Raw genomic sequence first — 22,310 nt, forward strand, 5'->3', positions numbered from 1 at the left:
ACCCACACCAGTGGGTCCAGGAGCCACCGGGGTTCTCGACGGCTGGCCTGTGTCCGGGCTCCACGTGGCCCCCAGGGCCTGCACCGTCCCACTCACCACTGAAGCCCTCGCGGCAGGCGCACACGTAGCCGCTGGTCATGTCCTTGCAGGTGCCCCCGTTGATGCAGGGGTTCGACTCACACTCGTCGTTGTTGACGTCACAGTTGGCCCCACTCCACCCGGGGTCACAGTCACACTTGTACCTGCAGAGGCGACCACACGGCGGCTCAGGTGTAGCCAGAGAGGGCGGGGCCTAGGCTGGGAGCAACCCAGACTCTGCCACCGTCCTACGACCTGATTAGATGGAGACACTGGCCCGCTCTGACCCTTGGAGTCCTTTAAACGACTTTAAATAGCCCACCTCGACTAAGACGGTGGTCAGGGTTTGGGACAGTGCCCAGTTCAGAGCAGTGGTCAGGAGACCATCCACTGTTCACCTGCTGCTTGACCCTGAACAGGCTGCTTACCCTCTCTGTGCAAAACGAGGGCGTGTGGTCCCTGCCATGTCCATCACCCCATTTAGATAGAGCCAATGCCAGGCACGTAGTGGGTGTCGGAAACTAAAAGTCAGCTTCTCTACACTCTAATGTTCTGGCACCACATGTATGGGCGGGGTTCCCACACCAGCTGGGTGTCCCGCAACCCAGTCCTGGCCCTAAGTGCCTGGAGTCAGCGCAGACTGCCCTCTACCCCCCAGCGAGGAATGGGACCCACTAGACTGGCCCCAGGTCAGACACTAACCCCAAGCCCCAAGTTGCCACCTCTACTTCTGACCAAACAGCCAGAAACCAGACCTCTTCCTTTGAAATTTGCAGAAACGGCTCACAAAACTCAGAAAAACTGTTTGACTTACTAGATCAACGGTTTACTATAAGCAGGGAAACCTGGAACAGCCCGACGGAAGAGACGTACGGGGCCAGGGATGGGGAAGGGCTCAGAGCTGGTCCCCACCCCATCCCAGCACCTGTTCGCCAACCCGGAAGCTCTCTGAACTCCCGCACTTGGCCTTTTTATGGAGGCTTCCTCACACAGGCGTGACTGAATACATCACTGGCAGTTGGTGATTAACTTGCCCTGCAGCCCCTCTCCCGTCCTCGGCGGGCAGGGTGGGACAGAAGGCCCCGGCCCCCAGCCTCAGCCTCGGATGACCTTCGCAGCCTCCTTACGGAAGCTCAGTGGTGGTTTGGTCACTGAGTCGTGTCCGGCTCTCGCAACCCCATGGACTGTAGCCCGCCAGGCTCCTCTGTCCATGGCATTTCCCAGGCAAGAATCCTGGAGTGGATTGCCATTTCCTTCTCCAGGGGATCTTCCCGACCCAGGAATCGAACCTGGGTCTCCTGCATCACAGGCTGATTCTTTACCAACTGAGCTGTGGCCCAAAGGGGCTCAGACATGACCCAAGACACCCCTTCCACTCTCAGAGATCTCACCTCTGGTCTGCTGCCTTGGCATAGACGCGTTCCCTGGTCATACTCGGAGCTGAGGGCAGTGCTGGGCTCAGACCAGGAGCCGAGCGAGCGCCCGTGCATGGCACCCTTCAGGGCTCCCACGGCAGACCCATCCTTGGGGAGCACCTGTCTGCTCCGCCCAAGACCTGCCAGCTCCCCCCACACCCCCCCCAGGGCGGGGCTCCAAGGACGCACCCGTTGAGGCTGTCGCGGCAGGCCCCATGGATGCAGGGGTTGCTGCTGCACTCGTTGACCTCAGACAGGCAGGTGGGGTCGTGGTAGCCCTCGGGGCAGCGACAGGTGAAGCCGTTGATGCCATCCTCGCAGGTGCCCCCGTTGTGGCAAGGGCTGTCCGCACACTCGTCAATGTTGATGTTACACATACTCCCTGCGGGCGTCCCAGCAGCTCAGACACCAGGAGCAGGAGAGGGGTCGGGCTCCCCGCCCTCGGAGCCTCAGTCTCCCTCTCCGTGAGCACCCCCCTCCCCCCGCTCCATCCCAGGCCCTCCCGAGGTTCAGACTCTCACCGATACAAGCTCTGCTCCCGGGACCCAGGGCCCACGCTGGACACGCTCGGGGCAGAGGGCAGCATGTGCACCGGGAGCCTGGCTCCACTGTGAGCCTGCCGGGCTGCTTCTCACCCAGCATGCCAGGTTCAAGGATGTCCATCCCAGCGTCAGCCAGACCCACCCCCCGCCCCCGGCCCTTCCAGAGCCTCTGCCGACAGCCGCCAAGGCTGCTGGCCCGAGAGCTGGGCCCCCATAGTCCTGAGACCCTGATCTGCAAGTCAAGGCCCCGACGCAGGCGGGAGAGCAGAGCCCTGCAGGCCCCCGAATCCTGGGCGGCTCACCTGTGTAGCCTGGCTCACAGGCACACTCGTAGCCGTCAATCTTGTCCAGACACGTGCCGGAGTCGCAAGGGTTGCTTGCGCAGTCATCCAGGTTGATCTCGCAGTTGGGTCCTGGGGGTGGGAGACCGGAGGTGGTCACGCGCTCCTGCTCGCTCATCCGCAGCTGCCCCCCGCCAGCCCCACAGCTGCCCGGGGCCAGGCACCTGTGGTCCCCTTGAGGCAGAAGCAGAGATAGGCGTTGTCGCGGTCCTGGCAGGTGCCCCCGTGGCGGCAGGGCTGGCTGTGGCACTCGTTAATGTTGCTCTCACAGTGGTGGCCCGTGTAGCCCGGCTGGCACAGGCAGGTGAAGGTGGCCACGCCGTCCTTGCAGGACCCGTAGTGGCAGGGGTCGGGGTCACACTCGTCGATGTCCACCTCGCAGTGGGGCCCCGTGTAGCCTGCAGGGGCGGGGGGCCGCTCCCTGGGTTACCAGGCTGTCCAGGACACCATCGAGCAGACCCGGGGTCCTCTTGTTCCCGCCAGGGAAGCCTGGGGATGTCTGGGGCACCCCCCGCAACTGCCTGGGGTCAGAGACGTGCCCTGCTCTTGGCCCCCTCCATACTGAGGGGTCACCTTTCCAGCCTCAGCCTCCGAGCAGCCCCCTCCCCTGGACCCCACCGCCTGCTTCTGCCCCTCCGCTCTGCCCGGGGCCACGGCCCCGCACCTTCTGTGCACACGCAGGTGTAGGTGTTGGGCCCGTCCAGGCACTTAGCGCCGTTCTTGCAGGGTGTGCTTGCACACTCGTCCACGTCATACTGGCACAAGTGCCCGGTGAAGCCTGTGGCCGGGGAGGGGACGGCAATCAGACGCCAGGGGCACAACGGCACCACAGCCAAGCCCTGGCTGGCCAAGGTCGGGGGGCAGGGGGCGCCCGGGAGTGCTTTGGCCAGGGCTGGGCAAACGGCAAACGCCCGTATCCTTGCCTCGCCCTCTTTCAGAGCCCACCCCTGGGGTCCTAGCCCTCCCGCCCTGCCCCCTCAGAGGAGGCTCAGCCCAAGACGGTTGCCATGGCTACAGCCGGGCTGGGCTGAGAATTCGGTTCCCAGCTCGGTGTCTGGGACAGTTGATTTGCATCGCAGGAGGTCCAGGGCTCTGACCCCCAACACCTCCCCGGGCCTGGCGTCCCCCAGCCGTTCCCTGCGACAGGCTCAGGGCCCCCACAGGCTCTATAGGCCCTCCTGGCCATCACATCCACTGCTGCCGGCAGACGCAGGTGGGCGTGGCTGGCCGGCCCTCCTCCCACCAGGGCACGACAGCAGGAAGGACGGTCTCTGGGCCCCGGGCTTCTCAGCGAGGTGGGGGCCAGGAACGCTGCCCGGCCCAGCTTTGTCTGCTGGGGGCTGAAAACCAACCCACCCCCCTGCCCACACTCCGGAGGTGAGGCTCTCACGCCCCCTTCCCGCCACGGGGACCTGACCCGGCCTTGACGCAGGGGCAGGGCGGGCAGCGGGGCCCAGTCTCACCAGTGGGGCACTCGCACACGAACTCGTTGATCTTGTCCAGGCAGCGGCCGTTCTGCAGGCAGGGGCTGCTGGCACACTCGTCCGTGTTCACCTCGCAGTGCAAGCCCTCGTAGCCTGGCAGGAGCGGGCTGGTCAGCAATGCCCCGTTCCCTCCACACCTGCTCCCCACGGCTGACCCATCTGCCCATCGCTGGCCTGCTCTCCGCTGCGCCCCAGAGACCTAGCTCAAGTCTCCCCAGATAACCGTGGGGGGTCTGTGGCCTGGGTGGGCACGGAGGCCGGGGGCAGAGGCGATGCGACTTCCCCACCCCCAGGGTCAGGCGGGCAGCCGGCCGCGTACCAGGCATGCAGATACACTGGAACTCCCCGATCTGATCCAGACAAGTGGCGTCGTTCTGACACGGGTTCGATACACACTCGTTGACGTCGATCTCACAGCGCGGGCCGGTGTAGCCCTGCAGACACTGGCACTCGAACGAGCCCAGCGTGTTGATGCACTTGCCCGCGTGCTCACAGGGGTTGGCGCCTGGTGGGGGCGGGGGGGGGGGGTGGATGCAGCACGGGTAAGGGGCTGCTCTGGGAACCCTGGCCTCTGGAGCAGTTGGGGGTGTGCCCGCCTCCCCATCAGACCCGCCTACCCCCATCGGACTACGTCCAACAGGTTCCCCAGCACCCCGGCGGCCCGTACCCAGCGAGCACTCGTCCACATCCTGGCTGCAGGCCGGCCCCGTGTACCCCGAGGGGCAGGTGCAGATGGCCTTGCCGTTGACGGGGTTGGTGTCGCAGTTGGAGCCCTCGTTGCAGGGGTTGCTGATGCAGGCATCGTTCAGGTGGCACAGCAGACCTGGGCATGGCGGTGGGCATCAGCGGCGTCACTGTCCCCCCACCTCCCCCGGCTGGGAACGCCGACTGCCCACAGCTGGTGTCCGCTCCCACCCGGCTCCCCAGGGAGGGCCCCCCTGCCACGACACAGCCAGTGACCCTGTGGAGGGCCCTACGATGCCGGAGCTATTCCAGGAGGCTCACAGCCGCCCGCTTCACTCCAGGAGGCCCCTCCTGGGGTTCCCCCCTTATGGGCCCCACAGAGCTGCAGTGTGAGCTTCTGTGTGAGGCCCCTCGCCCGGGCCTGACCGCCAAAGGGCCCTCCGCCCGGTGGCAGGCTGGGCGCTCACCCGTGCGGCCGTGGGGACACTCGCAGTAGAAGGAGGCGACGCGGTCGTGGCAGGTGGCGCCCTGGAAGCAGGAGGCGCTGGCGCAGTCGTCGATGTTCTCGCTGCAGTCCTCGCCCGTCCAGCCGTTGACGCACACGCAGTTGTAGCCGCCGTGGGTGTTGTGGCAGGTCCCGCCGTTCTGGCAGGCGTTGGGCATGAGCTGGCACTCGTCCACGTCCTCTGTGCAGTACTGACCTGCGAGGGGCCGGGACAGTCGGTGCCTCCAGCCCCCTCCGCCAAGCTGAGACCCTCACCTCCACCAGGAAGTCTTCCTGACTTCCTCCAGCCCCGCCAGCCAGAGTCAGCCTTTCCCCTGCACCCCTGGCACCTGGGGGCTCTCGCCTGGCTGCTCCGTGTCCATGCTCACCTGTGGGCAGGGCCTGCATCCTGCTGGCCAGAATCCCTGTGTCCTGGCCAGCAAGCTGGACTCAAACTGGGGACCTGATTGTGGCCAGGCCAGCCCGGGGCCAGGCTGCAAATGGCCCACACAGACGGGCTGGTGCCGCCCACGTCTGTGCTGCTCCATGGGGCTGGGGGGCCTCCGACCCTGCCGGGGGGGCGGTCAGCTGCAGGTCACAGCATCCTTCCCGCCCCCAGATCTCAGCTCCCTCCTGCCTGCCCCCCAAGGGGACAGACTCCAGCAGCAGAGGTGCCCGCCCGAGCCTCCCGCTGCACGCACCTGTCCACTCCGGGGGGCAGCGGCAGTTGTAGGTGTTCACGCCGTCCACACAGGCGCCTCCGTTCTTGCAGCTGTTCCCCGGACAGTCGTCAATGTTTTCCTCACAGTTCTGGCCAGTGAAGCCTGCAGCAGGGGCCAGCCGCCCGGTCAGGCCTCCTCACGGGGCCAGGCCCGCACCCGTCCTGTCACGCTTGCCCTGGGTTCTGGCACCTTCCTGGCTGGACCCAGGACACCCTACTCTGGGCGGAGAGCTGCTCTCCACGGCCTGTCCTGTGATGCCCACCGCCTCGGAGCCCTTGGAGTCCCTGCCCCACACCCTGCCCTCCCCACTCCTGTGACCGGGCCCCACACCCCAGAGCCCACGGTCAGCACATTCCTAAGCAATCGTTTTGTAAAGGGCCAGCTGAACAGAGGGGACCCACAATCACAGGCTCCCCAGGGTTCTGTCGGAGAAGACGTCTGTGCTATGGCCTCTGTGACTGGGCACTGGCTGCGGGCCCAGCCCTGTGCTCGGGGTTGTCTGCACAGCCCCATGTGCGGCCGCGGATACCCCATCTGACGGAGCAGCGCTGGGCCTGGGAGACCCTACGCAGGGAACTGGAGCAGGGAGACAGAGGGACCCCGGCAGGCAGTCGGGGGTGGGGGTGTGCGTGCAGGTGCGGCCCCCACACTTCCCAGCAGCAGAGGCGCAGGCAGGGTGGGAGCCCCCCACCCTCTCCCTGCCCTCTCCCAGCCAGGAGGTGGCCACGCACCACCTCCACGTCCAACCAGTTAGCTATTAATCCGTTCGACTCCCGCTGGTTCAATAATCAACCCAGAAAGGTGCGTCTGGCAATAGCCAAACCTGCAGCCGGTTACTAATTAATGCCCCTCCCGGGGCGCCTTTGGACCCCCTCCTGCCCCTCCCTCGGAGGCCCCCCCGACTAGAGCCTGGCACCCACACTCCAGTCCCTCCTGCGTGCGGCGGGCCTAAAGCACCGCCTCTCCGCAGCCTCGGATCACCTCCGGCCGGTGGGGCCACCCGCTCCACTTGTGCAGCCTCCTCTGCCAGGCCCATGCCTCCCACCACCCCCGGGCCCGCACCACAGCCCCGCCTGACCCGCGGGGCCAGACGCAAGGGCGCAGGCTTGGGGTCCCACAGCCTGCCTCCCTCAGGAAGGCATCTGAACTCAGACTCTCAAAGAGCCACGCAGCCCAGCTGGGCAGTGGGTAGTGCCGGGGCGGGCAGGTGGTGAGGGGAGAACCAGGGACCGGAAATGCACACGCCTGCCGTCTGCACGCAGAGGCAACAGGCCCGGGGCTTGCGGGCGGGAAAAGCACTTCCTCTTTGCAAGGGCCGGGCTGGGCCAAGGGCCGTGTGGGGGCCGGAGCGACCTTTGGGTCAGTCCTGAGTCAGCCAGACCCTGGGCCCTCCTCTCTCCAGCACCCAAACCCCACCGCCCCCACCTCCTCGTCGCCCCACCCCAAAACACCCTCCCCTTCCCAGTTCTGCCTAACTGCCCCTATGCAAGTGATAGACTAGAGGTTTTCGAACCTCTTCGTCATTATTAGTATTTTTAGATCAGCGCAGCAAATCAGACTCAGATGAAAACTACAGTGGAAAGTCTGGGACATGAAACAGGAACGGTGGAGCTGCTGAGGGGATGGGGAGGGCTGGGCCTACCCGTCATTCCTGCCCCGGCAGTGGGCGACCGGAGAGGCCAGGAGGAAGGCCACCACTGGGGGGAGGCACGCGTGAGCCCCGGCCCCCCCGGCCCTACCTCCAGGAACCAGGGGAAGCCCCGCGGGCAGCACAGGCGAGGGTGCTCCCCGCAGCGGGGGAGAATTCTGTAACATGCACGTGGTCCCAGGGAACTCGGGATAAGGGGCCTCCCGGGGGGGCCTGAAGGAGGCTGGTATCCACAGCCCGGGAGACTCGGAGCAGGGGGCCAGGAGAGCAGAGTGACCCCGGAGCAGACGGAATGCTCAGGCCCTCCCTGGGGGTGGCAGGGTCCCTGGCACAGGGGAGGAGCACTAGGGTGTCACAGCAGACCTGTCCTGGGGCGGCACTTGGTGGGTGGGTGCCCCCATCCCACAGCCTACCCTGCACCACCCCCAAGATTGCCCTCCAACCGCCCGGGCTCGGGTGATGCCCCCAGACCCAGCCTGCCTGGCTCCCCACCCCCTGAACGCTTCCAGCGGGCAGTACCTGGCAGGCAGGCGCACTCGTGGGTGGTGTCCCCCGTGGGGCGGCAGGTGCCCCCGTTCTGGCAGGGGGAGGGACTGCAGGGCACGTAGGGCAGCTCGCAGTGGGGGCCGGTGTGGGTGGGGCGGCAGACGCAGCGGTAGGAGCCGACCTCGTTGAGGCAGGTGCCGCCGTGGTGGCAGAGCCCGGGGCTCTGGCTGCACTCGTTGACGTCCTGCCTGCACGTGGGGCCGTGGAAGCCGGGCGGGCAGTGGCAGATATACGACGCCTCAAAGGGCAGGCACTGGCCACCGTTGGCACAGGGGTTGGAGGCGCAGGGGTCGGCCTGCTGGCACGTCTTCCCTGGGGGGGCAGGGGGTGGGGGGGTGGTTAGCCGGCCTCCCTGGTTCCTGTGAGCTGGGGGCAGCGTCCAGACCCGGACAGTGGGTGAGCCGGGCATGGGCCCAGTGGCATGAGCTCCTCACCGCCCGGGGACCCCAACCGCTCAGGGGCTAAGTGACCACTGTGGGACGCACAGTAGGCCAGGGCCCCTGGGGAGCTGACCCAGACTGCGTCCCTCCTGAGCCGGCGGTAACACCACGGCTCCTGCAGGGATTGCGGGGAGTCTCCCCTTTTCTTACAGAGGCTGCGGCATGAGGCCGGGGGGTGCCCTCGAGCCGGAAACTGACACCTCCAAGGCTGGAAAGCGGCATGGGGACCCCAGAGTGGGGACTCTGGGCAATTTCTGGATCGCTGACCCCCACAGCCGAGCCCAGTCCAGGACCGTCCACGGCACGCGGACGGGGGCCCGGCATCGGCTGTGTGGGCGGCTGGGGGAAGGCCAGCCCATCCCCGCCCCTCCGGGGTCCTCACCTGACCAGCCCGGGGTGCACAGGCACTTGTACTCAGTGAGCGTGAGCAGATCACAGGTGCCACCGTTGAGGCAGGGGCTGGCGAGGCAAGCGTGGTCGCGGGGCGTCAGGCACAGTGGCCCCGAGAAGCCCAGGCGGCAGCCGCAGACATAGTCCACCAGGCCTTCTCGCTCCGTCGTGTGGCACGTCCCGCCGTTCTTGCAGGGGGCGCTGAGGCAGGGGTTGGGGGCCTGGCATTGCTGGCCCGCGAAGGCCCCGCCGCAGCTGTAGCAGACACGCCAGGGTGGTGAGCACCCACTCCCCACCTAGCCCTCCACCAGCCCCGGCATCCATGGGGGTCCCCTCCTGGGCAGCAGCCCCTCTCAAAGGGCTCGGGGAGGTTCTGGGACCAGAGTGGGGGTCATTGCCCAACATCACCATGGTGCCAAGCGCCACTGAGCTCTCCGCTTTAAAGTGGTTACTTTTACATCAAGGGAATTTCATGTCCATAAAAACAGTGATTATGTTAATTGGAGACATTAGAGACCAGAGTGTTTGGCGGGCCCCAGCGTCGGTTTCAGAAGCCACGGAGGCGTCTGTCTGCACCCGTGAGCCACTGAGAAGGGGCTGCGCGGGCCAGACCCAGCCATTCTCCGTGGAAGGGAATGGTGTTGTGTGCAACCTTTTGTTTCAGGGACCTGCCTACTCTCTTTCTCTCCAGGTTTTCTGTAACGAATATGCATTATTTGGGTAATAAAAGAGTTCACAGATGGCTCTTCTTTCAGTACAAACACGAGAGCAAACAGGGATGGGACTGCAGACGCCACGTGGCCGGGCTCCCCTGTTGTTGCCGACGTGGAATTCTTTCTCGGGGTCTGACGCGACAGGACTGTGCTGCTCGGCGCTCCACCCTCACCCACGCGTGGTGCCCGGACGCAGTCTCTCCCTTTCGGGGGTGAAGGCTTCACATCAGAAGCCCAGCCCGCTGCACAGCTGGAGAAAGCAGGGGCCAGGAGGACGGCCACTCCGGCAGGCCCTGTGCCGGCTCCCGGGCTGCGACGGTAGCAGGTGAGCCGGGAGTGGGGGGCGCCTTGCCCCCGGCCCAGCCCCAGGCCTGGTCCCCGGCGCTCCCCACCGGGAAGGGCTCGGCACCTGCCACCCCTGCCCCGGGGCCGCCCTTGGCCACCTGTTGCCTCGGCTTCTTGAGACGGGGCGGTACATGCCCCCCAGGGTCACCTCGCAGCCTTGAGCTTGAGGGAAAGCCCAGGAGAGGCTCTGGGACCAGCCAGGCCTCCCTCTTCCCAGCGGCAGAGCCTCTGGGGTGGAACGCGCCCACGGCCCCCAGCTGGCAGCGGCCTGGGAAGGCAGCCCTGACGCTGGGCCCACAGCCCTGGGCGCTGGTGGTTGGGGGCCCCTCCCCCTGCAGGGCAGCCAAGGGGACTCTGGGGGAAAAGAGGGCCCTCCTGGGCTCCGACCACCCCACCTTCCCAAGACCCCCCCGAGAGGGGATGCTCCTTGGGGTTCAGGCCTTCACTCCAGGACCCCTGGCCCCCGACAAATGCCAGCCGGCCGGGGCCCCCTCCCTCCCCTCCTGCCCAAAGCTGCACAGGGAGAGGGGGCGGGGGCAGCCTCCGTCCTGGGGGCGGGGGATCGGTGAGAAGCAGGGGCTTTCCTCTGAGGCTGTGGCTTGGGCAGGGCGGGCGGGGAGGACGCAAAATGGCCACTCCGGACCACCATCTGTCGCCTGAAGCCAAAAGTCCCAAACCAACTGGCTTAAAGAAAAACAGCTGCCCTTCTGGGAGGGGCGCAGGGGCGGTAACTCAGGGCTGAGCCGCGGCTCCCGCCCAGCCCGCTCAGGGAGGGGAGGAGGACGGTGTGGCTGGCTCCTCTCTGGGGGCACAGACCCCAGGACGCACCCCCTGTGCGACCGGCACCCTGGCACCTCGGGCTCCGGCAGGGCCATACCCTGGAGCCTGGGGAAGGTGGCGTGGCCCCCACTGAGCGTGGATCCAGTTACAGGCTGCCTGGTCCCAGCCTGAGTGGCACTGGGAACCCAGAGCCCTGGAGGGGAGGGGGGAGACCCAGGAGGTAGCACCTCCCCCACCTCTCAATGCCCTCCATTGTCAGGCAGGAGCTGGCCACCGCTCCCTATTGGAGAAAAGGCTCTTTTTTTTCTTTCCCAGCTACTAAAGAGCAGCAGAAAGTGGGAGCTGGACAGAGGACGCTTGGTCATCAAAGTGGGGCGGGGGGTGGGAGCCCGCCTGCCCTGTCCATGCCCAGCTCCAAGGCGTGGGAAGCCCACCCAGGTGGGCGAGTTGAGGCAGGCCTGCCCCATGGCCTGGGGGAAACGCACACAAGGCTGCCCAGCGCGTCCTCCGTGTGGGCTCCGCCTTCATCACTGGTCTGGTTCAGCAGCATTCCCAAGTGGACCAGAAAGGCCCCACCGGGGTGCACAACCCTCCAGCCTCCAGCCACGGGGCAGTGTGTCCCTGAACCCCACCCCAAGCCCGTCCTGAACGGGGAGCCTAACGCAGAGGACTGTGGGAGAACCCACCTGGACCGAGAGCATCCTGGCCAGGGAGGCTGCGTGAATTACAGTGGGAGGAAAAGCGCGCCCAGTAAATCAGGCAGCGGCAGCAGGGACAAAGGGCGGCTGGGGAGCAGGTGCGCCTGTGGCCGGGGACGCGGGCGGCAGCTGCTCCTGGCCAGCGCAGCGGCGGCTGCCAGCCCCGGCAGGCGGGGGGCGGAGCAGGAGCCAGGGAGGCTCCTCCGTGGGGGGATGGCAGCGGCTGAGGGGGCCCATTGTCCTCCCTGCTCCTGTCCAGGCCTGGCGGACGCTGCTGTGAAGGCACGCTGCCCATGTGGGCCGGCTCCAGGGCTGGGCCTGGCCGCCGTCCACCACAAGCACCCCAGCCAGGGGAGCGGCAGGGCAGCGAGGGAGGGACAGCCTCGGGACGGGGGGTGCTGCTGAGGCAGGTGCTCCGGGGGGGTGCTGGGTACAACCAGGGCCTGGCTTAGCTCCATGGGAGGACGCCCGGGGCCAGGTCAGCCTGGCGGGGGCCAGGGGTGGGTAGGCAGGGTGGAGGGGCCTTACAACCCATCACAGAGGCCTGTCCCTGCTCTGGGCGGCCTCCAGCCATGCTCCCCCCTCGCCTAGACGTGTCTCCGCCTGCCCCCAACCCTGGCTGCAGTGCCAGGGTTTCCTGGGGAGGCGCCCACGGCACCCGCACTTCCCTGAGAAGGTAGAGAGCCCGTGAGGCTGCTCAGACGTGGCCAGTCCGCTGGGACCAGTGACCAAGTCCCTCGTGGCCATTTGGTCCTGAACACCTGTCCTGGCAGCTCAGCCTAAGTGCCTGGCAGGGACAGGGGCCTGTGCTTGGAGGGGAAAGTCGTGCCCGACACCTGCCTCAGGATTCCGGGCCAGGGGCCGTCGGGGACCCTGAGGCTGGACGAGAACCCCCCCCCCGCCGTGCACCGTGCCACTCGGCTCCTGGCGCCTGGGGGCCCGTGGCAGCTTCCCCTTCCTTGCTCCCCTCTGAAAGTGGTCCTTCAGTGTCTCCTCCTCCACTCGCCTTTCCTCCGGCCCACACATCGCCCAGCGGAGTGTCCTGGCCCACCACGGCCAACAGCAGCTGAGGGTCAGGTGGTGGCTGGGGGCTCCAGGATCAGAGCTGCAGAGAGGCGGCACCCGGGGTGGGGGGCGGCAGCGCCGAACAGCTGCTGGGACACCCGCTCACCCGCCCGCCAGCCTGGAGCTCATTGGAGCCTCCTTCAGAGTTTCCTCCAAGCCAGCTCCTCCCCCCACCCCTCCCACCCCACAGCGCGGCTCCATAGAAATGCAGCCCCAGAAGCGTCCGGAGGCAGATGCTGCCTTGACCTTTCACCCCTTCACCCGGGACTAATGCTAAATGATGCTGTTTTCCTTTCTGAGTTAAGCGAGCCATCTGCCACCCCCAGGGGAGAGGTGACAGCTCTCTCTACCCGCAGTTCCAAGGCGGGACTCAGCACGAGGAAGGACTCAATGGGTTCTGCCCTCGAGGAGTCTGTGATTGAGTGGGGGGTTGAGCGGGGCAGAGCTGGGTGAGCACAGGGCCCTGGCCGGGTGGGGGTGCAGACGGGGGTCATCGGGGGTGTGCCGCCCCCTTCCTTCTGCAGGCCAGACAGAGGCGCCCCAGGGGAGGGGCATCCAGGGGCACCACCAATGGATGAGCGAGACAGTCCATCAGAAGAACTTTTGGGGGGCTCTGCGGCACAGATGGGCACTGCCTGCCAGGCCTGCGTTTCATGCGAGTTGGGGGATCGAGGGCACAGAAGGCCCAGTGCAGAGGTGGCCTGGGCATCTGGGGCACAGGGGACTCTCACTCTAGCCAACACTGCCGGACTGGATTTGCACACAGTTCACCGATGTGTCCCTGGGGACGGTGGCTCCACCAGGGCCCGGGCATCTGCTTAAGGAAAGCCGTGGGGGACACAGGGCTCCCCAGCACGGAGGGCCCCGTCCGACCCTGCTGCCTGGGGCCTGGGATATCAGCACAAGAGCCGGTAACCCATGGCTGGAGGCCACGTCTGCAGGCCCGGGGTCTGTGCCCCAAAGGTGGGCAGGGACTGTGCCACCCAACGCAGACAGGGATGGATGCATGTCCCTGACCCCCAGCCATGCAGCCCGTATCCCCGGGGGGCTGAGTCAGGGCCTGGGGTCCTACCTGCTGCAGCCGAAGTCCCCTCCCACCCCCCACGCCCAGCCCCAGTCTGCCTGCAGTGGGGTGCCTGCTAGAAGACCCTCCCCACACCAGACTGCCTCGCTCACAGGCTTTCTGCCCAGGACCCTCCAACAAACACAGTGTCACTGCGGCCCCGAAGAGGGGGGCCAGGGAGCACGGATGGCTCGTCAGGGTACCCCCTCCTCCCCAGAAGTGGTCCAGGATGCCAAACAAAGACCACTACGGCCCACCACCAGGCAGGCAGGCCCGTCCACCTCGGGGCAGCTTGCCCGGGAGGTTCTCAGACCCCCAGCCCAGCCCGGGCGACTGGGGCCATCTGCAGACTGGGCAGAGGAGGCTCTTGCCGGCTTATGGAACAGGAAGACTGAGGCCAGGAGAGGGGGGGTGCATCGGACAGACTCTGAGCCCCCAGCTCCTCCCTCAGAGGGGGCGAGGTCAAGGAGTCCACCTGTGCTCCTGGACAAGGCTTGCCAGGGGTCCTGAGCCCCTCTGGGCAGAGGCTGGTTCAAGGGCCCCGAATCCCAGTAGGGAATCACAGCTTCCAGGATGCTGTGTTCGTGGCAGGTAGGGGGGTGCGCAGTGACTGGGGGTGGTGCTTAGTGGCCTCTGCTGGCCTCCCCCACTGTGCCCACCCACCGTGCCCATCCTGGGGTCCTTCCCCCACTGGGCACAACCAGGACAGCTCAGCTGTGAGGAATGCAGCCCCTGGGAGACACAAAAGCCAGGGGTGCCCAGGGACTCCGACGGCCCCAGGGTAAGAGCTGCAGCGGGCGGGGCTCCAGGTTTCTCTCAAACCCTCAGCATCCTTGGTCCAGACCACTGTCTGAGCCATGACTCTGCTGTGCCCGAGGGCACCTAGACGACGGCCCTCTGCCCTCTCCTGTCTCGGTCCCTTTCTGCTTCAGGCAGGGTGTGCCCAGGGCAGCCCGGAGCCTGGCCAGCCCTGCACGAGTTTGGAGGCCACACTGTGCGACGGCACCCCACCACCTGCAGCCCCAGCTGCCCCAGGAAGCGACTGCAGGGACCCAGCCGGCGCCTGGCTGAGCTGCGGTCTGCTTCCAGCCCGCACGGCCGCTGGGCTGGGGCGGCTCAGAGCTGCAGGGGAGGGCGCTGCCCTGGCTCCCAAGCTTCAGGGAGGAGGCGAGCAGCAGCCAGGGCTGCAGAGGGACAGGGGACCCAGGAAAAGGTCCAGCCAGGTCTGAGGCAGACAGACCCCAACCCCCAACAGCAGCTGACCCTCAGCGGAGAACAGGCAGCAGCTGCAGAGGAGGAAGGGGGTCCAGGCAGGGTGGGGCGTGGAGCCGCTGGGCCCAGCAGCTCCTCCCGGGTTCGGGGCTCTTTGTCTGCCTCTTTTCTCCCAAGTTGCACCTCTGGATGGTTTAGAATAGGCTGGAAAGAGGAAGTGCAGGAGCGCGGGGAAGCCCTTTGTGTTGTGTGTGGACGGAAGCGGTCCTCCGGGAAGCCACCTTTCCCACTGCGGGGAAAACAATGCTTGCGGCTCGCCACCCCCCTGCGGCGATCAGAGCTGCCCCACCCTCGACGTGGGAAGTGGCTGCCCGTCTGAAGGGATGGAAAGGCAGAGGTCAAGCGGCTTCCTGGAGATGGCCCAGCTGCAGTGGGCAGAGAACGACCCGGGCCCACCCACGGGCAGGCACACCGCTGCTTGGCCGGCCCCTCCGGACATTGCAAAAGGCACAGCCAACATGCTGTCCCGAGAACCCTGGGGGCTGCTGGGAGAGGAAGAAAAGCCTGCTGCCCACTCCTCCCCCGCGGTCCTGCTCTGCTGGGTTAATTCCCCAACCATCACCCCCAAAGATGGAGCCAGGAGCTGGACAAAGGTGGGAATGGGTGTCCTTACCCAGGGCTCACCCCAACAGCCCCCTGAGACCCACGTGGTCGAGCCTGCAGCCCCACCTCTGGGAGGCCAGGGAGGGGACCCCCCCAGCAGCCGGGGAGCTCTGTTCGCCACAAGACGGAGCCAGACCCGTGCCCCAGACACTGGATACAACGAAGGGAAGGGATCGATGAGCGTGCGGCCCGCGCCATGGTGGGGGGGGAGGGCGGCGCTTAATCCAAAACTCGATTAATTAAGTCAGCAACCACAGACTGAGATCCGAGCCAAAGCCAGAAACGATCCTGCAAGTGCCCGCCTCTGCTCAGCTGTGCGGCGGTGCGGGGAGAGGGGAGGCCTGCCCGGTGGCTCCCATCCTCTCCCGCCGACCCGAGCGGACACTCAGGGCAGCCCCGCTTCTTCCCATTCTCCAGTTGAGAATGCAGCGCAGGAGGACACTGAGGACCCCCCTCAACACGGGTCCCCGAAGACACTGTGGACCCCCCTCCCTGCTCCCGGACCTGTACTCAGGCTTTATCTCACTTCTTTCTCAAAATGGGCCTGCAGGGACACTGGCCCACTGTACACATGAGAAAACCAGGGCTCTGGCAGGTTATGCCCACGGCACTACCTGTGTTTGAATGCAGCTCTTAACCTCTGCTGTCCCCAGTGGTGGTCAGACTCCAGGCCCTTGGTGTGAGGGTGGGGGGCGGCCAGAGCACAGCGCCCCCTGGAGGCAGCTGGGAGGCCAGCAGGAGCTCCCTGGGTGGAGGAGGGGGTGTGGGGCCTCCGCACCCCATTCCTTTTCCCCCTCCCCCACCCTGGAGGCCTGGGTTTCTCGCCTGACCGCCTGATCTCCCAGACCGGGAGGGCCGGAGCAGACAATGTGTTCTTACAACCCCACAAGATCTGCTGAAACTCAAAACCCTGGATTGGAAGTGGGGGCGGTGTCTGAGTGAGAAGCCTGGGAATCGGGGAGCTCCCAGCCGGCGGGGTGGGGCTGCCCTGGGCCCCGGCTTCCCCACACCCCTTCCGTGTGGCAGGAGGGGTCCCACCAACGCCGGACACCTGTCACCACCCTCAGCCACAAGAGCTCATGTGGCCTTCCTTCCTGTCTGTCCAGCTCTAGGGACAGAGAGGAAGCACGGAGCCCACAGCCGCCGGCCGCTGGGCGGGCCAGCGGAGAGCGGGCCCTGATGAGGCTCCCGTGAGACCCTCTCCCTGGACGCCTCTCCCAGCTCAGGCTCGCCACCTGCCCAGTCCCCAACCCCTGTGCGAGGCAGACCACCAGGCCCCGTGTCCCCAGGCTTGCCCACAAGCCCGCAGCCGCCCTGGCCCCCACCCCAGGCTCAGCACAGTCACCAAGGCACGGGACCACAGCAGACACCAGGAGACACAACCCTGGCAGCTGCACCCAGGCTGGCGTGGACCTGCTGAGAGACAGACCCGCACTGTTCTGGGCTCAGGGGAGACTCTTCTCCACGGGGAAAGCAGGAGGTTCTTGGGCTGGCCACAACCTTGTGCCCTTCCGCGAAAATGAAAGTGAAGTCACTCAGTCTTGTCTGCCTCTTTGCCACCCCACGGACTGTAGCCTACCACACTCTTCCGTCCATGGGATTTTCCAGGCATGAGTACTGGAGTGGGTTGCCATTGCCTTCTCCAGGGGATCTTCCCGATGCAGGGATCGAACCCAGGTCTCCCGCACTGTAGGCAGACGCTTTATCGTCTGAGCCATGAGCACCCTTCAATGACCTCACCCAAATCCGGGGCTGGGCTGGTCTCTAGAGAGCCTTCTGGATGAGGCCTGGGAGCACTGGGAACAGGCCTGAGAGTGGAGTGAAGCCACGCTGATATGTCCCATCGGGACCCACGTGTGTTACTGTTTACAGGGGAGCTCAGAGGGGCGGGTGAGCAGCCCCCGGTCACACAGCCCACCATGGCCTGTGCTGTAGAGTACAGCGCTCTCCCAGCCTGGCGGGAGCAGCGAGCTGGAACAGGGCCGGGCAGCTGACGTGGACCGTGCCTGCCTGTGGCCTGGAGGCCAGGCCTTCTAGAAACCCAGATGGGCTTAGCTGGGTCCAGCCCTGACCCAGGCCATGTCCCAGATGCCTGCCGAGCGCCGTGCTGGGCCAGGCCTGGGCCCTGGACCCCCGGGCAGAAGCCGTCATGGCCTGAGGCCCCTGCCACCGTGGACACCGGGACACACAGCCCTGCCTGGCCTCCCCCACCCCGTCTGGCTCTCAGTCAGGCCCAAGGCCACCCTCATCCTGAGCCCTGGAGGGGGAAGTGAGGGGAGCCCCGCCCTGTGCGGCCACCCCTGGGAGCCGGAACCAGCCTGGCGAGCGCAGGAGAGACCCTCAGGCTGACCCGGAAGGCCCAGAGGCAGTCACCTCCCTCAGCCCTCTCCGTGGTCAGAGGGGAGACGGAGGCGCTGGGGGCGGAAGTGGGGCCAGCACCCCCCACCCCCAGGCCCCGCCTCAGCCCGGTCTTAGCCCAGCATCTCTTGTACTGAAAAGCTTTCAGGGAAAAACACACACACTCAAAACTCTGGCTTCTCCCCTAGACCTGTCATTTCCAGTAACCGTGTAGTTTCCGCTTACCAGCAACCGAAACCAAGAGGAAACAGTGGGAGGCAGGTCCCCGAGCCCCGGGTCCCTGCGGGAGGGGGGGCACCGACAGAGCTTTCCAGGGGCAGCCGCCCACCTCCTCTCACACGGAGGGGGGCACCGACAGCTTTCCAGGGGCAGCCGCCCACCTCCTCTCACACTCATCCCCCGGTGGACCCGTGATGACCCGCCAGGACCCAGCTGCCTGTCCAGCAGGCCTCCTGGGGTCAGGCAGTAGGCTGGCAGCTCAGCTGACCCAGGATCAAGGGGTGAAGGAAGCAGGAGGCCGGCAGGGTCCCCGGAGGAGGGCCAGCCTGGGGCCCGCGTGTCACCCCGAGTGCCTGCCCAGCCTCCAGCGGCCTGTCCCCCGTGCGGCGCGGCTCAGACCCCCAGCCCCTCTCCCGGCCCGCTGCCCTGACCCTAAGGCCAACGTGATGACATGGGACCTGCTTGCCCCAGGCCTCGGCAGGGCTGGCTGAGGCTGGACTTTCATGCTGCCTGCGGGGCAAAGAGTTTGCTCAGCAAATCAGCAGTGTCAACAGAGGGACAAGGGATCGTTTACCCAGCGGAGAAGAGCAACCGATTCAAGCACTTCAGAGACACCCGATGGACACCCAAGCCCAGTGACTGACTTGTCCCACGAGGACTCCCAGGTTGAGGCTGGTGGGGACTGGCGGGCTGTCTGAGTGCCTCTCGTGTTTGGGAACCGCCACGTGGGCGTTGGAAGCGCGGCCTCCCCAGGGCACCCCCCGCCTCCACCAAGGCTTGCTGAGAACCAGGACCCCGGATGCACCTTCCAGGAAACGGAGCGACTCAGGTGCAGGAGGCTCACGTCAGACCTCTAGAGGCCGTCCCAGGCCCCCACCCAGGAGAGCCCGAGACAGCGCAGCAAGGGGCTAGGGATCCTGGGGGAGCTGAGCCACAGAAGGGGCGGGCGGGCGCCGCGTGGAAGGCGAGGCCGGGCCCTTGGAGGTGTCCACACGCCACCCGACGGGCTCCCATGCAGAGCAGCAGCTCGGTGTCAGGAAGGGAACGGGCAACGATGAACCTAATTCACTTAAACGTGTGAATGCCGGTATGATGATGACCCCTGCGCCCGAGCCTCGGCGGGGAGTGGATGGCGAGGTCAAGGCCCCCTTTCCCAGGACGCTTCCATCCCAGGGGCAGCGAGGGTGCAGGTGGGGAGTAGAGCCCCAGCCAGGAGGGACCACTCAGCGGTGAAACCCTGGGGAGGGCGTTCTGTTCTCAGAGTTCCACGCGTCTCAGAGACCCACAGAGAGCTGCAGCCCACCTGTGACGGGGGGACCCACTCAAGCCTCCCCACTGGGGCCGAGCAAGTGTCCAGATGCTAACATTGCAAGAGCACCCCTCTGGTGCCCTGCAGGAAACATGGAGCCTCCCTGAGCCCCGAGAGCCACTGGGAGGTGATCGGCTTGTGGCTAAGAGCGAGGGCCCAGGCCCCTGACCCTCGGCCCTCTCACACCAGGCGGGGTGCCTCCCACCAAGGGTACACCCACTAACTCCGAGATGAGCCCTGAGGGTTCAGGAGAAATGTGCTCCAGGCCAGGGCAAGGCTGGGAAGCAGGCAGACGGCGTGGGTAGGGGCTCAGGTCTCAGACTTGCCCCCCAGCTGCCCTTCTTCCTGCTGACCTGTCTGCAGCCCATCTGCCTGAGTCTCCACAGTGGACTCCCTCCAAAAGGCCCTAGTGGGCCTGGGGCACCCGGGCGGGGTATTCCCACAGCACCAGCCTCGTCCTGCAGGAGGTGAAGGCATCTGCCCTCGAGTCTGGTTCTCAAACAACGAGCCAGGCATGAGTTTGCCCTGCCCGCCTTGCCCCAGCACCTAGAGAGCGTTCAGTAAACGCCCGCTGCCCCTCGCATTCCTGATGCCCCGAGCAGGCGGTGGGGTGCCGGCCGTGGAGCCCTGTGCGCTCATCCCCTGGACCCGAAGGCACGCCACCCCACTTTAACAGGTACCCCTGGATGTGCCAGGCCCCACTCAAGGGGGTCCCATGGCTGGCCATGCGGACACAGGAGTGAGCGCCGCCTCTTCCAGGGAGCCTTCCGGACACCCCCCACCTCTGACACCCACCGCCTCTGGACTTCTGCCCAAGGCCATACCAGGATGACCATGCTGGGCCACCACCATCCACCCCCCGACGTTCTCAGGCAGGTCGAGTCCAGCGAGCGCCCAGAGGAGTGACGCACGGACATGCACCCCGGGCGAAAGAAGCCAGGCGGGAGAGGCAAGCAGTGCGAGTCCACGCATGTGAACCACGCAGATCAGGTAGAGCCAGAGACAGAAAGCAGGTGAGAGCACGCAGGGCTGCGGGGAGGGCAAGAGGGGACGCCTGTTTAACGCCTATGGGGGTTTTGTTCAGGTGGTGAAAACCTGGAACTAGACAGACATGCTGGTCCCACAACGTTGTGAATGTACTAAACGCCGCTGAAGTGCAGACTTTATTCGGTTATTTATTTTGCTGTGTCGCACAGTTCCCAGGTGGTGCTAACGGTAAGGAACCCGCCTGCCAATACAGGAGACGTAACAGATGCGTTTGATCCCTGGATCGGGAAGATCCCCTGGAGGAGGGCATGGCAACCCACTCTAGTATTCTTGCCTGGAGAATCCCCATGGACAGAGGACCCCGGAGGGCTATAAGGGCACAGGGTCGCACAGAGTCAGACACGACTGAAGCAACTAAGCTCCCCGACCAGGGATGGAACCTGTGCCTTCTGCAGCGGAACCTGAGTCCTAACCGCTGGGCCACCAGGCAAGTCTCCCGAAATGTACATTTTAAACATCTAAAATCATAAAACTTACATTACGTGAAACCAACCGCCAAAATACAAATATCAATCCTCCCTTCCCCCCGCCCCGCCCCAACCCCACATCTGGTCTTCAGCAACCTGTGACCTCAGCGGAGCGAGGTGGGCGGGGCCTTGAGGAAGGAGATGCCAGGGAAGAAGCCAACAGAGGCCACTTTGGCAACGGGCTCTTCTCTGCCCAGCGGCCCTTCCTTTGCAGCAGCACCTGTCAATCACGGCCGCCGTTCCAGTGGGTGTGTCCACGGCCCACCAGCAGGCCCAGGGGGTAGGGGGTAAGGACACCGAAGCCCAGAGCTGGCCCCAGGCAGGCAGAAGCTGCCCTACCGCACGGCCAGGCCTGGCTCCTGGGCCCTCCTCCCCCGACCACGCTGCAGCCCACTGCCGCCTCCTGGGCATCTGCGGGCCCATCCCAGGGTCCTGCCAGGATGCCGCTGGAAGGGAGCTCTGGGCGGCCACCTAACCCTGCACTCTCAGGCACAGAGGAGGAGCCAGTCGCTCTGTACCTGCTACAGTCCATGGGACTACGGGGTGCGGCCGCCAGAGACAGCCCGGCCGGGAACTTCAGGACCTATCAAACGGCCCCTGACCCACAGGTCGCGATGCCCCCAGGCCAGCCGCTCGTTAAAGCCTCTGGGAAGAGTCTGCCAGGCTCCGGATGTGCCCGGACACGAAGGCAGAAGCTGAGGCAAGCTGGCCCCAGGTGCCCTACTCCCGTTCCCAGCCTCTTCATCTCTCAGCCTCAGCCGTTCCCACCTGTAAAGCGGGGACTGAGGATGAGATGCAGAGCCGGCCGCCACCCTGAGGGGGTGTGAGGCCGCCGAAGAAAACGTCTGCCGCACTTGTACGAGACCGGATGAAAGGGGCTGTCTGTGCATGGAGCGACTGTGGGCACTTTATTGAGGAAAGCAATCAGGACACTCAATCGACTCTGCAAAGCCACATCCTTTCACTATTTATAGGCGAGACATGAAACAGGAAAGGTGCCCTCCTCGAGCCCAGCCTGGCCCGGCCCTGCCCAGCGGGAGCCCCATCTGCCCGCGACGGCCATAGCCACCCATCAGCGTCACTGTCAGCGAGGGATGGAGCCAGTGCCGGCTTCCGCGGGACCCCTGGGCGGCCACCCAGCCCCGGGGGAGTGGAGCCGTGCCGCCCTCTGGACCTGCCCCCACCGCCCGCCACCTCGGGGAGGGGGCCCCGCACCCGCCCTCTCACTCGTGGCCCCGGCTGCCCTGACCCAGCTCAGCTGTCCTGACGAAAAGCGTTCTCTCTCAGCTGTCTGCCCGGCCCCACCCTCTTCCAGCTAAGGGCACAGCTTTCTTTTTTTTCTCTCTTTTAAAAAAAATCCCTATTTTTTTTCCCCCAGTGGAAAAAACACTGGCCGCCATAGAGGCAGAGCCAGGCCCGAGGAGGGCACCTTCCTGTGGGGGTCGCGTGCTCCCTGACGTCCGCCCCCCGTGGTCAGAGGCAGCAGGTGATGGTTTTGGGCTGCGGCTGTGCGTTCGCTGTGTTTTTCTAACCCTGCGTCCTTGGCGCCCAGGCGCTGACAAACAGAGGAAGTCCTGTACAGACCTGGTTCGGTCTC

General features: G+C 65.8%; 1 protein-coding gene across 2 annotated transcripts in view; it reads right to left on the bottom strand.

Moving 5' to 3' along the window:
• The window catches only part of NOTCH1 (notch receptor 1), a 46,112-nt gene that overhangs the window by 18,089 nt on the left and 5,713 nt on the right, over positions 1-22,310 (bottom strand). The window contains exons 3-14 of one of the 2 annotated variants that reach the window (XM_024999643.2): positions 8,767-9,029; positions 7,918-8,256; positions 5,730-5,852; positions 5,012-5,245; positions 4,528-4,683; positions 4,180-4,365; positions 3,840-3,953; positions 3,041-3,154; positions 2,541-2,774; positions 2,338-2,448; positions 1,683-1,875; positions 97-242 (exon numbers count right to left, since the gene is read on the bottom strand). In XM_024999643.2, the coding sequence (XP_024855411.1) occupies positions 97-242; positions 1,683-1,875; positions 2,338-2,448; positions 2,541-2,774; positions 3,041-3,154; positions 3,840-3,953; positions 4,180-4,365; positions 4,528-4,683; positions 5,012-5,245; positions 5,730-5,852; positions 7,918-8,256; positions 8,767-9,029 (2,213 nt within the window). Of the gene's footprint in view, positions 1-96; positions 243-1,682; positions 1,876-2,337; positions 2,449-2,540; positions 2,775-3,040; positions 3,155-3,839; positions 3,954-4,179; positions 4,366-4,527; positions 4,684-5,011; positions 5,246-5,417; positions 5,683-5,729; positions 5,853-7,917; positions 8,257-8,766; positions 9,030-22,310 lie in introns of those variants that run through there. The other variant, XM_024999644.2, reaches the window with a different exon arrangement.

This window comes from Bos taurus, chromosome 11 (genome assembly GCF_002263795.3).
Source record: "Bos taurus isolate L1 Dominette 01449 registration number 42190680 breed Hereford chromosome 11, ARS-UCD2.0, whole genome shotgun sequence".
NCBI lineage: Eukaryota > Metazoa > Chordata > Mammalia > Artiodactyla > Bovidae > Bos > Bos taurus.